The sequence below is a fragment of the Vespa crabro genome, chromosome 20 (assembly GCF_910589235.1).
Source record: "Vespa crabro chromosome 20, iyVesCrab1.2, whole genome shotgun sequence".
In the NCBI taxonomy this organism is placed as follows: Eukaryota; Metazoa; Arthropoda; class Insecta; order Hymenoptera; family Vespidae; genus Vespa; species Vespa crabro.
Genome location: NC_060974.1, coordinates 4,459,762 through 4,473,368, shown reverse-complemented (window position 1 = coordinate 4,473,368; position 13,607 = coordinate 4,459,762). Strand labels below are relative to the sequence as shown.

The following is a 13,607-nucleotide window of genomic DNA, read 5'->3' as shown; positions in this document are numbered from 1 at the left end:
ATGAATTAAAAAAAAAAAAAAATGAAAAAATGGGTGGAATACTTAACGGAAGATGAGTTTGAACGAGTGAGTGATATGAATGCACGTTATTACATAGTACGAAGAAATTACCCCGGTGATATTAAAAATTCCTGTTTAACGTCCCAGAAAGATCAGGAATACGATGCTCTACAAAGTCTACGGGGATATTGATCCTTTTCAGGAAAAGGCCGTACACGTACGATCAAGAAATAGGATGATGAAGATGAAGACGATGACGATGATCGATGTATCTATCACGAGATAGATGCTAAAAAAAAGTTTCTTCTTCAAAAAAGAAAAAAAGAAAAATCCTTTTTCTTTTATTTTTTTTTTTGTATTTCTTTTTTTTCTCTTCTTTTTTGTTTCTTTTTGATAAAACTATGAGATACGTTCGTCGATGAAAGTTCAAAAAAAAGAAGAGAGAAAGTGAAAAGAAAAGAGAGAAAAAAAAGTAAACGAGCAAAATAAAGAGAAAAAACAATGCGAAAGAAAAAAGAACAGATTTGAAGATTCGATCGTGCCGCTTTAATCTGAAACAACACGCAACAACGAAAAATAAAAATAACAGCAACAATCAACATCAAATCAACATCCGCGGTAACATGAGTGACATCGGAGGGCAAATCGACGATTCGGTCTAATCGATGAAGGAATAAAAGGAATTTTGGGGGGATAATCTAGTAGAAAAATGAACTAATTTGCAGGGCGATGTTTTGCATTAACCCTGGACATAACGCTGGCATAACGGGTAGGGCAGGTAGGATCAGAGGGATGAGGGGATGAGGGATGGGTGTGTTTCGCGCCAACATCACCCGGTCAAACTCCCTTCCTTTCCCTCTTTCACTATCATCATCACAATCACCACCACTACTATCAACTCTGGTTTTGAATCCTTCTCTACTACACTACTACTACTACTACTACTACCACTACTACTACTACGCTACTACTACTACTACTACTACTACTACTACTACTACATTACTACTACTACTACTACTGAAAGCCACCACCAGTAGCAGAGCAGCAAGCAGACACACAGTCTCTCCTACTATTCACCGTCGCCACACCCCACCAACGTGACCTGCCCGAGAATCAATACAGCTACCGCGACCGCCGCCCCAACCCTCACCGGTCCGACCAACCCCAACCACCCTCTCCCTTCATCCCGTTCTTCTTCCTGAAAAGCTTCTCTTTCTCTCTCTCTCTCTTTCTCTCATAATGTGTATGTGTATCTCTGAACCCATACTTTGCGCGGGCGCACAGTTTCACCCATCATCTCTCTCTCTCTCTCTCTCTCTCTCTCTCTATTTTACACGCTATACGAAACCCCCTTTCGCCATTCTCGAGTGCCGATTCCCATTCTGGATTCGCAGCTTCAATCCACCCTCTACTCTTCTTCACAGGCTGCTACCACACCCACACTTATATAGAGAGACATATACGCGTATATATAATACACGCATACATACGTACTTACGCACTCACGCACACGGTGCTCCATCGACCAACGGTGCTCGCGTCTTTGCTCTTTCTCTCTCTTTTTTCTGTCCGTGTCTATATATATTTTTCTCTCTTTCCATCTTTCCTATCGTATCGAGATATATCCAGAATACAAGTACACTCGGGCAACCACCCCGAACGATCCTTTTAAATTGCCGGCTAGCAGGGAAAATACCGAGAGGGTAGAGATGGACGAGAGTTTACGAATGTTTCGCCCTCGAAAGAACATAGTAACGTAAAGAGAAAGAAAGATAGAGAGATATAGTAAAGCTCGGGAATATTTATTCTCCTTTAGAGAGATATCAAAGCTATCGCAGGCTTTTCTGATCCATCTATTCGAACTAGGGCTAATTTCACGATCGTCTTTTCAACCCCTTCTTCTTCTTCTTTTGACGTTTACAGAATTTAACATTCGTTCGTTCGTTAAGAGATCTAAACGATTCGTTCGATCAGGAAATAGTAATTTAATGGAGTGTGTATAAACATATACATATATATATGTATTTGTATATGTTGGTATATATAAATGTAGATAGATCTGCGTATCGCGTGAAACGATAGTTAAAACGTAGCTATGAAAGCTCATCCAGCAACTCTGTCTACTTTCGAAACTATCCCTTAATGGTCGCTTCCGCGGATCGTCTCGAAACTCTGCGGTAAGTTCGGTTACGGGCGAGTAGTCGTAGCTTTAATCCCTTTTGGCAAGTTTTCGAAACTCGTATAAGCCAGCTTCCGGAAGAAGTTCTTCAGTTCACTCTGGCCGTCTACCAAAGTGCCGCTATGTGAGATTCAGACCCATCTGAATTCATCTATTTATCTGTATCTCCGTAATAACTGCGTTTATTATTATTATATCAACGTGTAATTATCGATGGATAATTAATGTTTAATGATTGTTATAACATTTTTTCAACAGTTTTTTTTTCGTTTTTTTTTTCTTTTTCTTAATTGTAAACTCGAAAGCATGGATAATAAGATGGACAAGATGATTAGAATGATAATGATAAAAATGAGTACGAATGGTTGAAATTTTTAAATTAATATCGATCACGTTCGACTAATTAATTGCGAATAAATATAAAAATATTTTTATACCTGTTTATTATTTTATTTGCAATTTAAATAAAATTTTAATTAGAACGACTTGCGAAGATACGAATAGAATATAACGTTATAAATGAAAGGTAATACGAAAGAAGATACTTTTTATGTATCAATTATTTATTTACAACTGACGTAAAATATCGTTTGCCAAGAATATTTCATTAAATTGACTGATATTTATTCGTTAATTATTTTTAATTTATATTTTTAAATATACGATCGATATTTAATATTTATAATAAAACATAAGTACTTAGATATAAGCTGTCGGATTGATATAAAAAAAAATTATGAGTATTTTAATTAAAATATTTACATCGATATAATGAATCATTAATATTTTCTATAAATAAATGATCAGTATTTACAATAATGCCATAGACAAATCCAGACGTTATATCGATCGCTTATATTACGTACATTATGATATTTTATTAATAAATATTAATCATAATAATTATTATACATATATATATATACTGACCCCGCTTATTTAACAAAATATCGTTAATTAATAAAAATAACGATAAAATAAAATAAAATAAAATCGATCGTACAACATTCGAAATAATATCTCCTAAAGATAAATTAATCAATTAACAATTGATATGTAAAAAGTATCTTCTCTTTTCTGTATTCTAGTTAAAAAATTTTACAAATTCCAAATAAAATAATAGACGTACGCGCACAAACATATATATATATATATATATTATATATAAACATTTTTATATTTATTCGCGAATTTTCAAATCGAACAGAAAGGAGAAAAGAAAAGGCGCAAAAAAAAAGAAAGAAAAAACAAGGAAAAAGAATCAAATAAAAAAAAAGCAGAAGAAAGAAGAGGAATGATAAAAAAGAGATAGAAAGAGACGGGATTTGTTCCGGGATAAGCCAAAGGGAAAATGAAATTCCGTGTGTCCTCTGATGATGACCGTTCGGGCGGGAACTTTAAAAAGTTGCTGGCCAAAGCGAAAAGGTTAGAAATTTTCAAGGGATATCCTTCATCTTCCAAAGGACTCTCCAAAGTTTCTATCATTAATGAGTTATTCTCCAGGAAACTTTTGAATTCAACTCTCTCCCTCTCCCTCTCTCTCTCTCTCTCTCGTTTTTTCTCTTACTTTTCAAGAGTTTCTTGCGTACACGTTCTCCAGAAAAGAGTTATTCGCTTCGAAAGAACTTTCTTCTTCTACTTCTTCTATTTCTGTTTGCCTCTCTTTCCCTTTTCTTCTTTCACTTGAACTTTTTTCTTGTTTTTTTTTTTTCATTTTTGTTTTTTTTTTTTTGTTTTCTTTTTCTCCGCTTTTTTGTTTTTAAGAAGAAAACTCAGCCGATTCTCTCTTGACTCTACCGAGCTTACAATCTCGTTAACGCCAAGACGGCCTTTTCCTTTCTCCTCCGACCAGTTCGATATCCATAAATCATTTTCTTTTCTTCTTAACCCAACCTAGTACGTTTCACGATTATCTCACGAAGGCTTCAGGGTAAATCGTTGTTACGTGCAAACTTAACTAACGAAGAAATTACTAGGTTCGCGTGACCTTACTGTAACGTAAAAGAAGGTAAAGTTTAGAAAAAAAAAAATAATAATTGGTCTACCCTTTTAATAGAAAAAAAAAAGAAAAAAAAAATAAAGGAAAAAAGTGCAAAAAAAAAAAAGAATAGTAAAAAAGATTAAAAATTAATATTGCGGTCTCTTTCACACGTACACACTCGACGCAGGTACACAAAGATATATATATAATATACACGCACACAGAGACGCACGAACAGAGAGAGAAAACGAGGTTCATTGATCGATCGTTTATTAATGTCGGATTCGTTTCCAGGTTGCGTGGATCGGCCTGAAAAGGAGCGTCACGCGTGTAAACTATGAAAGCTATGCGTCATCGGGACAACCCGATTAGTGACACGACTCGTCGACGTTTACCTGTCACTATCACGCGACGACAATGACGATACCGAAGTACTCGAAGAATTCCGGGTACTCAATAGCAAGAGGAATCATTTAACAGCAGCTTTATGAACCTGTCCTATACACCTATTTTATTACGTTCGTTATCAATCGATCGATCGATCGATATCTACTGAAAAAATTTAATCAGAAATTGTTTATTCATTTATTTACTTTTTTATAAATTATTTTTATGTAATTATTTGTTATGTTTGTATAAAGATAATCGCGTAACTTATTAGAGCTTATTTCTTTGTTTATTGTACGTAATTGTTTTATTTATATATATATATATATATATTTTTTTTTGTCGACTCGAAGAAGAGAGATAATAATTTAATGGTTTAGAAATTGTTAACGAACGTTACATGCCTTCGAAATAATTAAAATGAAAGAAATTAATTGTTGTGAGTAGAGTATTTTATTTTTTCTTCGATTATTTTTTTTTATCATTCGAAATAAATAAATTAATAAACAAATAGCCGATTATTTAATTACCAGAAAGTTCGTATTACACGAATTATAAAATATTTCAAGGATTTAATTGGTTCATTTAAAATATCAATCAGACAGAATTTCGAAACAAATTCAGTATTAAATTATTAAAATTTTGACGTTATTTTAAATCAAAATCAATTAATTTTCGTATGATACCTAATTTCAATATTATTTCAGGGCAATGAATAATAACTTTTTTTTTTCTAAAGGACAAAAATCTATTAGATAATCTGCACATAGTCTAATGTTATTTAAGTATCCACTTAATAAATCGAACGTCTCGATAAAAGAAAATTAATTGAATAACTTCGAAGCCAGTTTGGGCACAATTGTTTGGATAAGGGAAATAAAAGTTGCACCTTAATAAAATAAAAATCATTTTCCGAGACTCTCTTATTCGTTCTTTCGATTAATCCGGAGAAATATTAATTGTAGAATATTAATCATTTAATTAGATCATTTAAGATAAATCATTAGATCAATCGTATACACCCGTATTAATAATCCAATAAGATCAGATAATTTAAACATAGTCGAATGCTATTTAATAAAATCAAATGTCATGACTAAATAAAATTTATTAAAAGGACTGGAGTTTACTGGAGATGAAAGAATAAATAAAAAAACAAGAAAAAGAAAAAAGAAGAAAAATGAAAAGAAAAAAGAAGAAGAAGAAGAAGAAGAAAAAAGGATGAATAAATCCCTCGGATAATCCTTCGTCGAAGGACGAAAATCGATTCGATGAAAACGCCTCTGGAGAAGCGGGTCGTCGCTCGTTATAGATATACAGAGCGAGACGCGACGTCTCGTCGGGAATTGAAGAAGAGAGTCGAAGTCGAAGGTGGGGCAGTCGTGTCCAGGAGAATGAGAAGAGAGTAAGAGAGACAGAGAGAAAGAGAGAGAGAGAGAGAGAGAGAGAGAGAGAGAGTTAGAGCAAGAGAGGGGAGAAAGAGGGAGAGAAAGAGAGATAGAAGCAAGGTAGCAACCGCTTCTATTCCGGGCTTTTGCGATTCCTGAAAGCTCGAGGGTGCAGCAAGCACGACTCTATTGATTTCTCGTATTAAAGGGAATCTACTGGTAAGCAGGTTTCCACTCTCTAAACATTTCCTTCCTTCTTCCTTATTTTCACATAACTTGTTTCTTTTCTTTCATTTTTATTTTCATCCTTCTTGTTCCTCTTCTCCTTCTTCCTTTCCTTTTTTCATTTTCACAAAAATCATTTCATTCATCTCATTTATCGTATCGTCTAATCGACCTAAGTACAGTGTTTACGTTTGCGAAAATTTTATTACGTGAGAAGTTTATTAGAGCTTTGTTTATTTCGATGTGAAACGAAGAAAGGAAAAAAAAAAGAAAAGAGATAAAGGAACGAGTTGAAAGAAAATTCTCGATATTTTTTTATGACGATAAAAACGTACTTGAGATGATAGCGATAATAATGCATTCCATATTTTATTATCTAATATTTTTTAATTTTAAAAACTAATATCTATTCGTTTTCTATTTAGTATCTATATAGAGTGAAAATACCTTAATTAAATTTTTTTCAATGTTCAGAATTGAAATAATTAATATTTAGTATTGAAATTAATATTAATTATTGAATTCTTTTCATAAATTATATTATAATTATATTTATAAAGAATTAAAAGAAATTTATACATATATATCCAAAATATTAATCCACCCAAGTTAGCTTTTTTATTTAGATAATTGTCAATTTTCAATTCGTTGAACGTTCAATTTAGCAAGTTTTCTCTTCGCGGTCCGTTTCGAAAGAGATTGCGAAGAGAAAAGACAGCCGTGATCTTTCATTATCGTCGTCCGCTTTTACCTTTCGAGAATTCCGTTCAACGACCTTTTCTCTCCTCATAGATGTTATCATCATTATTACCAGCCTTGTGACAAGCTTAATAATAGAATGAAATTGGATTTCACTCACCACGACCAGTGCGTGCGTCAGAGCAGTCGATGACCTCGACCTCCTTGGTGTCATTCCGACGACCTCGCCCCTCATGATACTCTCCACGACTGCGCAAACAGAAATAATTATTAATTGCTCCATTTATTCGATTTATTCGATCCTGCAAACTTACTCGAATGTGATTAATTATTTATATATATATGTAAAAAAAAGATTCTCTTTTTTTTTCTATTTAAAAAAAAAAAAAAAAAAAGAAAGAAAAAAAAGAAAAAAAAATCGGTTTTATTTTTTTATCATAATATTACTTTCATAAAAGTTATTTCCATTGAAATAATTTTTACGTAATTTTTCTTTTCCTTTTCTTCTTTTCTTTTACTTTTTTTTTTTTTTTCTTTTTTCTATTTCGATTATATCTCGAATTTTCGGATTAGATATAATCATTTGCTATAAAAGAAAGAATACAAATGTCAAATGTAAAAAAAGATCAGATAAATTTTGTAGAAATGATTGTTCGTTTGAATGAACGATTTTTAAAAATATGCCCTCATACGACTACTATCGTTCATTATATTTTTATTATTCAATTATTTTTACCTCCGTCACCGATCAAACGCATCTGTACCAAACTTGGATCTTCATTGTGATCTTCAAGAACGGTGTCGTCGGTCACAGTCAAATCCTAATAAATAAAACAAAGTATCGATCTTAGAAGGGGTTAGGAAAAAACAAAAAGAAAAAAAAAAAAAAAAAAAAAGATTAGGCATAAATCGTTGACCAATAAATTTTTAATCCAAATTAAATATCGTCATACGATATCGATATTATTGTTTACCTTGGTAGATTCGTTGTATCCAACTATAACAGCCGTGTACCACTGTGTCGTACCTTCTGCACGATAAACCTCGACACGGAAACCAACAAGGACGCTTGGCGTCGTCAACAGGATTCTCTGACCGTCCTGCATCTCTGCCCATCTTCGAACCGCACCGACCCAGGGCAAGCTACCCTTAGTTAGCTCCCATTCCTGCTGCATAAACATTATCGAAGAACGTTTTTAGATATCACTATCAAATAAATACACTTTTTCTTTTTTTCCTCTGATTTTTTCTTTTCTTTAGATAAACTCTCAATCAAAAGTCATAAACAATCAATGATATTAGATTATACTTGATATTTCCTACGTTCTTTCTTTCCTTTTTCTTATTTATCTTTTCTCATTTACATATATATATATATATATATATATATATATATATATATATATATATGATATATATAGATAAAACTATATTAAAAATTATATACAATCGAGCTAGCACAAGGACGAATTATTTATTGTTTTCGTTTGTGGTTTGTGAATTTTTATTTGAACAAAATGAAATGTTACATGAAATAAATGAGTAAATAAATAAATAAAAAAGAAAAAAAGAAAATCTTGAAATGGTATTTAATTAAAAATCTCTAGGATTATAATTTATTTCATATATTCGTGTATGTGGGTGTGTGGGTGTCTGTTTATCGCAGAGTTGTCCTTGAGCGATAAAAAAACGAACAAGTGTTGATATAAACTAATTGTAAATTGTAAAAAAAGAAAAAAGAAAAGAAAAACCAGAGAGAGAGAGAGAGAGAGAGAAAATATCCTAAGAAAAATGTTAATATATAAGACTTAAGTCACGAAGGAGATATTAACCGCGTTATTACTATCGAAGGTCGTTCTTACGAACATATATATATATGCGCGCACACACACGCATGCATGTATGCATGCATGCATAGATATATGAATAATTTTCTCTTTGTGAAAAGTACATGATAATTACATATTTATGAAATTTTTATATTCTCGATCATGCACACACATACATACATAACTACGTATTATATTATATACCTACGTAACAAATAATTTTTGATAATAGAACCGCATTTGTTAATGAAATTTTATTTCGAATTTATCAGATTTTATTCTTACATTTTCTTTTTGCCTTTCTTTATATCTTTATCTTTGTTCTTTTTTCTTTCTTTTTATTATTCTTTTTTTTCATTTTTCGCTTTGCTTTCTGTCGTTTGGATATATCGCCTCAGGTAGCCTCTTTCCACTCGTGAAAATTCCATGCAAATGACGACCTTAGTCAGACGCTGTACTCTTCGACGACTTCGTTCGAATCGAATCGAGTCGAGTATTACAAAGTCGTCGAATAATTTAACGTTCCAGAAATCGAGTTGTCGAACGTTACGAATCGATCTTTTTTATAAGAGTCTATAGGAACAGTTTCTCTTTCTTTCTCTCTCTCTCTTTTTCTTTCTTATATCCTTAAATGTTATCCAGATATATTTCTACATGTACATGTATATATATATATATATATATATATATAAATATAAATACATACACGTTTGTCTCTTTCTACGGCATTTTTTTTTATTCTTATAATAGAAATTGAAAGAGTAATAGCAGACAATAGTGAATCGTTTTATCTTTCGATATAGTAGATAAAAAGTTTACTTTGGTATTTTGCAAGAACTTTGTATCGGTAATTTTCGTTGAGGGTTGGGTTAACTGATAAGCAGTTTACTATCGATCGTTTTCCCTCTCTATCTATCTATCTATCTATCTATCTATCCATCTCTCTCTACTTATCCATTTATCTCTCTCGTTCTTGCATTTTGCTTGAAACTTTCATCGAACACGAGTTTCTGAGTGAGTTCGACAAGGACTTTCGAATATCGTTAACGAGTTTCATGATTAACTTCTTTCAAAATTTTTCAAAGGGAATTTGAAAAACAACTCGTATCTCTGTATGATACAATTTTTATAACTTTGCAAATTTTCAACATTTTCAACGTTTAAGTAAAGTATACCAACGATATTTTATTTTTAATAGAGACTGACAGAGAAAAGGATAAATAAATAAATAGATAAAGAGAGAGAAAGATTAAAGGAATAACGAGTTAATCTTCTATAATACAATTCTCTTCAAACTTATCTATTACAAGTAAAACTGTAATATAATTAAAAGCTAAAAATATAAACACCTATTAAATAATAACGAATATGAATTAACAATAATAATAATAATAATAATAATAATAATAATAATAATAATAATAATAATTTGCGAGTGAAAGTGAAATAAAATTTTATAAATCAAAATAAAACAAAATACATACATACATACATTTATATATACGTATATGTATGTATGTGCGTGTGTGCATGATCTTGAAATTACATGGCGTTATAGAGACAGGTAAACAACAATAAATATCTACGTGATGTAATACGTGACTACATACATACATACAACATACATATATACATATATATATATATACACACGCACATACTTATATACATGTATACATACATTGTAAAAAGAGAAGATATAAACGCGTTGTGAATTTAGAAAATTGTCGCGACTATTCTCGTGACATGCAGTTAAGTGCTCTCTCACCGACGCTTCGATAATAGCGTTATAATTGCCGTTATATCGCTGCAATTACGAAGCCATCGTCATTCGCACGAGCCTCGATTGTGTAATGTCCGTGACTTAACTTAAAGGGTAGAGAGGGAAGCAGGGGAGGGGGTGGGGGTGAAAAAAAGGGATGAAGAAAGAGAAGGAAGAACAAAAAAAAGAAAAAACAAAGAAAAGAAAAAAAAGAATGCGGGTTCGAGATGAAAACACGAAACTCTTTTTTCTTTTTCCCTTTTCTTCTTTTTTTCCCTTGCCCTTTTTTCTTTCGAACATTCCTTCGGACAATTCAAATTCCCCGTCATGTTACAGGAAGATTGAAATACGAAAACGAAAAAAAAAAAAATAAGGGGAAAAAAAGAAGCTCGGATTTTTTTCCCCCTTCTTTCTTTTTTTCTTTTTATTTTGTTTCTTCTTATTCGTGGAAAACTCGAACTCTAGGTAGAACGGGGCAAAAAGCTTCCGTTTTTCCTACCGAAATTCGTTGAAATCGAGAGCGTCGAGAGAGTCTGCTGACCCTGAACTATAAATGTAACGGGTTCTTTCTCTCCTTGGTTTAGCCCTCCGTCGCACATTCCGTAGTGATACTAACACCAATGAAGAGATTATATATATATGTGTGTGTGTGTGTGTGTGAGAGAGAGAGATAGAGAAAGAGGGAGAGAAAGAGATACTATTTGCTCTTATTTTCGTTGCCAATAGTTCTGATTTGCTAGTAGTAGTTCTGGTAGTAGTCTCGACGTGCTGTTAATGCTGCTATTGCTGCTCTTGTCGTTGTTTTCCAATGACTCGTGTCGTGAGATAGAGAAAGATAGAGAGATAGCGAGAGAGAGAGAGAGAGAGAGAGAGAAAGTATGCGCTCACGCGCACGTGTAGAAGAAAAGAGATGGAGGATGAGTATGAGTATAAGGATGAGGATGAAGAGGATGAGGAGGAGGAAGGAAGGTTGGAGAACGGCCAAGTCGAGGCGCCAACATATTCCCGTTCAGGCAGCTAACGGTCCTTGGCAAAGCGAGAACACAACACGGGGATAGGGTAGGACGTTGTGGGGTGAGGTAAGGTAAGGTAGAATGAGGTAGGGTGAGGTATGAGGTAGCGAGGGATGGGGTGTGCGGCTTTATGCCATCGACGTGCTGTATATATCTATCTTCTAACCTTCTCTCTTTCTCTCGTTTAAGACTACTACTACTACTACTACTATTGCTACTACACTACTACTACTACTACTACTACTGCTAGTACTTCGGATGATACTGACGACCTGCTGCTGCCCAGCGGCAGACAAGATATCTCTCAACGAGAGAGAACTTTGGACCTTGCTTGCTTATTGCTTCAGGAGAGACAGAGAGAGGACAGAGAGAGAGAGAGAGAGAGAGAGAGAGAGAGAGAGAGAGAGAGAAATATCAACGTGGAAAGTGAGATTTCACAGCCAGTTACTTTGATTTACATCGCCTTATCCTTAGTGTCCTTCTTTTTTTCTTTTTTACTATAATTTTTCTAATTTTTATCTCTACTCCTATCTCTTATTTTTATTTAATTTCTAATTCCTTATCTACAATAGATGCTAGTAATTCATAGTAATTTAATACGATATTTATTATATTATGTAACTTATTAAATATTAAAATTTAATAAATCACAATTATATCAATATAATCTAGTGGTACATATAGGTATTAAAAAAAAAAAAAAAAAAAAGAAAAAAAGAATATATGGAAAATTTTCAAATACAAAGTTAAACATTTATCTAATCGCGACAAAATGAAACCTAATTCAAAATTACATACATACATACATATGTACATACAAGTTTACGACAGCAAAGTTATGTAAGATTATAAATGGTTAGAATTAGGAAATGAAGTTCCTCGTTCTCCATCATCCCACCTCACTCCAACCCTTCGAAATTACTGGACCACCAATAATGAATTCCGGCGAATATCACAGTGTTAATAACTTCGAAGGTCGATTAGGTTAGAAAGACAGGTGGCTGTTAGAATTGCTCAGGCGCATCTCACACCTGATCGTGGAAACTTCGCATAAACGATTCGCGCTTCTAACCGAAGCCGGTCAAAGTTTTAACGGCTAAACTTCCGACAGTTTAATTACTTGGAAACAATTACGGCCCTGCTCTATCTCTCTCTCTCTCTCTCTCTCTCTCTCTCTCTCTCTCTCTCTCTCTCTCTCTCTCTCCCTCTTGACTATGATGAGAATCAAATATGGGGAGATCCACTATTTTACTCTTCGAAATAGTCTTCCATCGATATTTCGACTGATCTAATCGAATATTAGATAGAAAAAGAAAATAATCTAATCAGAAAACTCGATGGTTGTGCATAACAAAAAGTCTTACAAAAAATAAAAAAAAAAAAAAAAAAACAAAAAACAAATAAAAAGCATACGTGCGTATGTTTGTATAATTGTAATCGTTTCGATGAAACAATCGTCAAGAAGAAAAAAACACAAAAAAAAAAAAAAAACCAAACTACTTTACAGCTTTCACAAGAAGAAAAAGAAAAAACAAAATAAAGAGAAAACGATACATTTTATTTAACGATAAAATTAACGCTAAAAGGGTTCAATGTTTAAGGAAACCAGAGGGAACATCTTAAAGAGCAAATACCAAGTCCAGTTTCGAACTTTGGGATAACTGTGCTCTTCAAAGATTATTCTAGGTTGCGTCCTGGTTCTGTATGTGTATATACGTATGTGTTAGGGTGTGTGTGTGTGTGTGTGTGTGTTAGGGCTCGCGTCCATAGCCCAAGGGGTGTCGGATGGGCCAATGGCTCCAAAACTTGTTCCTAACTAAGTTTCAACCCCTCTAACGAAGTAAGTTTCTAGCCGTAAAACGGAAGTGGTCGGTCGCAGCACAGACATCAGCATCAGCAGCAGCAGCAGCAGCAGTAGCTAGTAGTAGTAGTAGTAGTAGTAGTAGTAGTAGTAGTAGCAGCAGCAGCAGTCGACTATGAAACACCTTCTCTCGCGTGCCTCTTAATCGTTCTTGCTTCTCTACCCCTTTCTTGCTCGAGTACGTACACGAGAATTATCGAGGCAAATCAAATGACTATGTCCAATTTATATCTACATACATGTATATATTATGTGTATGCGTGTGTGTGTGTGTGTGTTT

At 33.3% G+C, this 13,607-nt stretch overlaps 1 protein-coding gene across 10 annotated transcripts in view; it reads right to left on the bottom strand.

The window, feature by feature from the left end:
* The window catches only part of LOC124431148, a 238,284-nt gene that overhangs the window by 174,549 nt on the left and 50,128 nt on the right, over positions 1 to 13,607 (bottom strand). For 9 of the 10 annotated variants that reach the window (XM_046978661.1, XM_046978669.1, XM_046978668.1 and 6 more), the window contains 3 exons: positions 7,837 to 8,031; positions 7,599 to 7,683; positions 7,023 to 7,111 (listed from right to left, as the gene is read on the bottom strand). In XM_046978661.1, coding sequence (XP_046834617.1) covers positions 7,023 to 7,111; positions 7,599 to 7,683; positions 7,837 to 8,031 — 369 coding nt within the window. The remainder of the gene's footprint in view (positions 1 to 7,022; positions 7,112 to 7,598; positions 7,684 to 7,836; positions 8,032 to 13,607) is intronic. The other variant, XM_046978667.1, reaches the window with a different exon arrangement.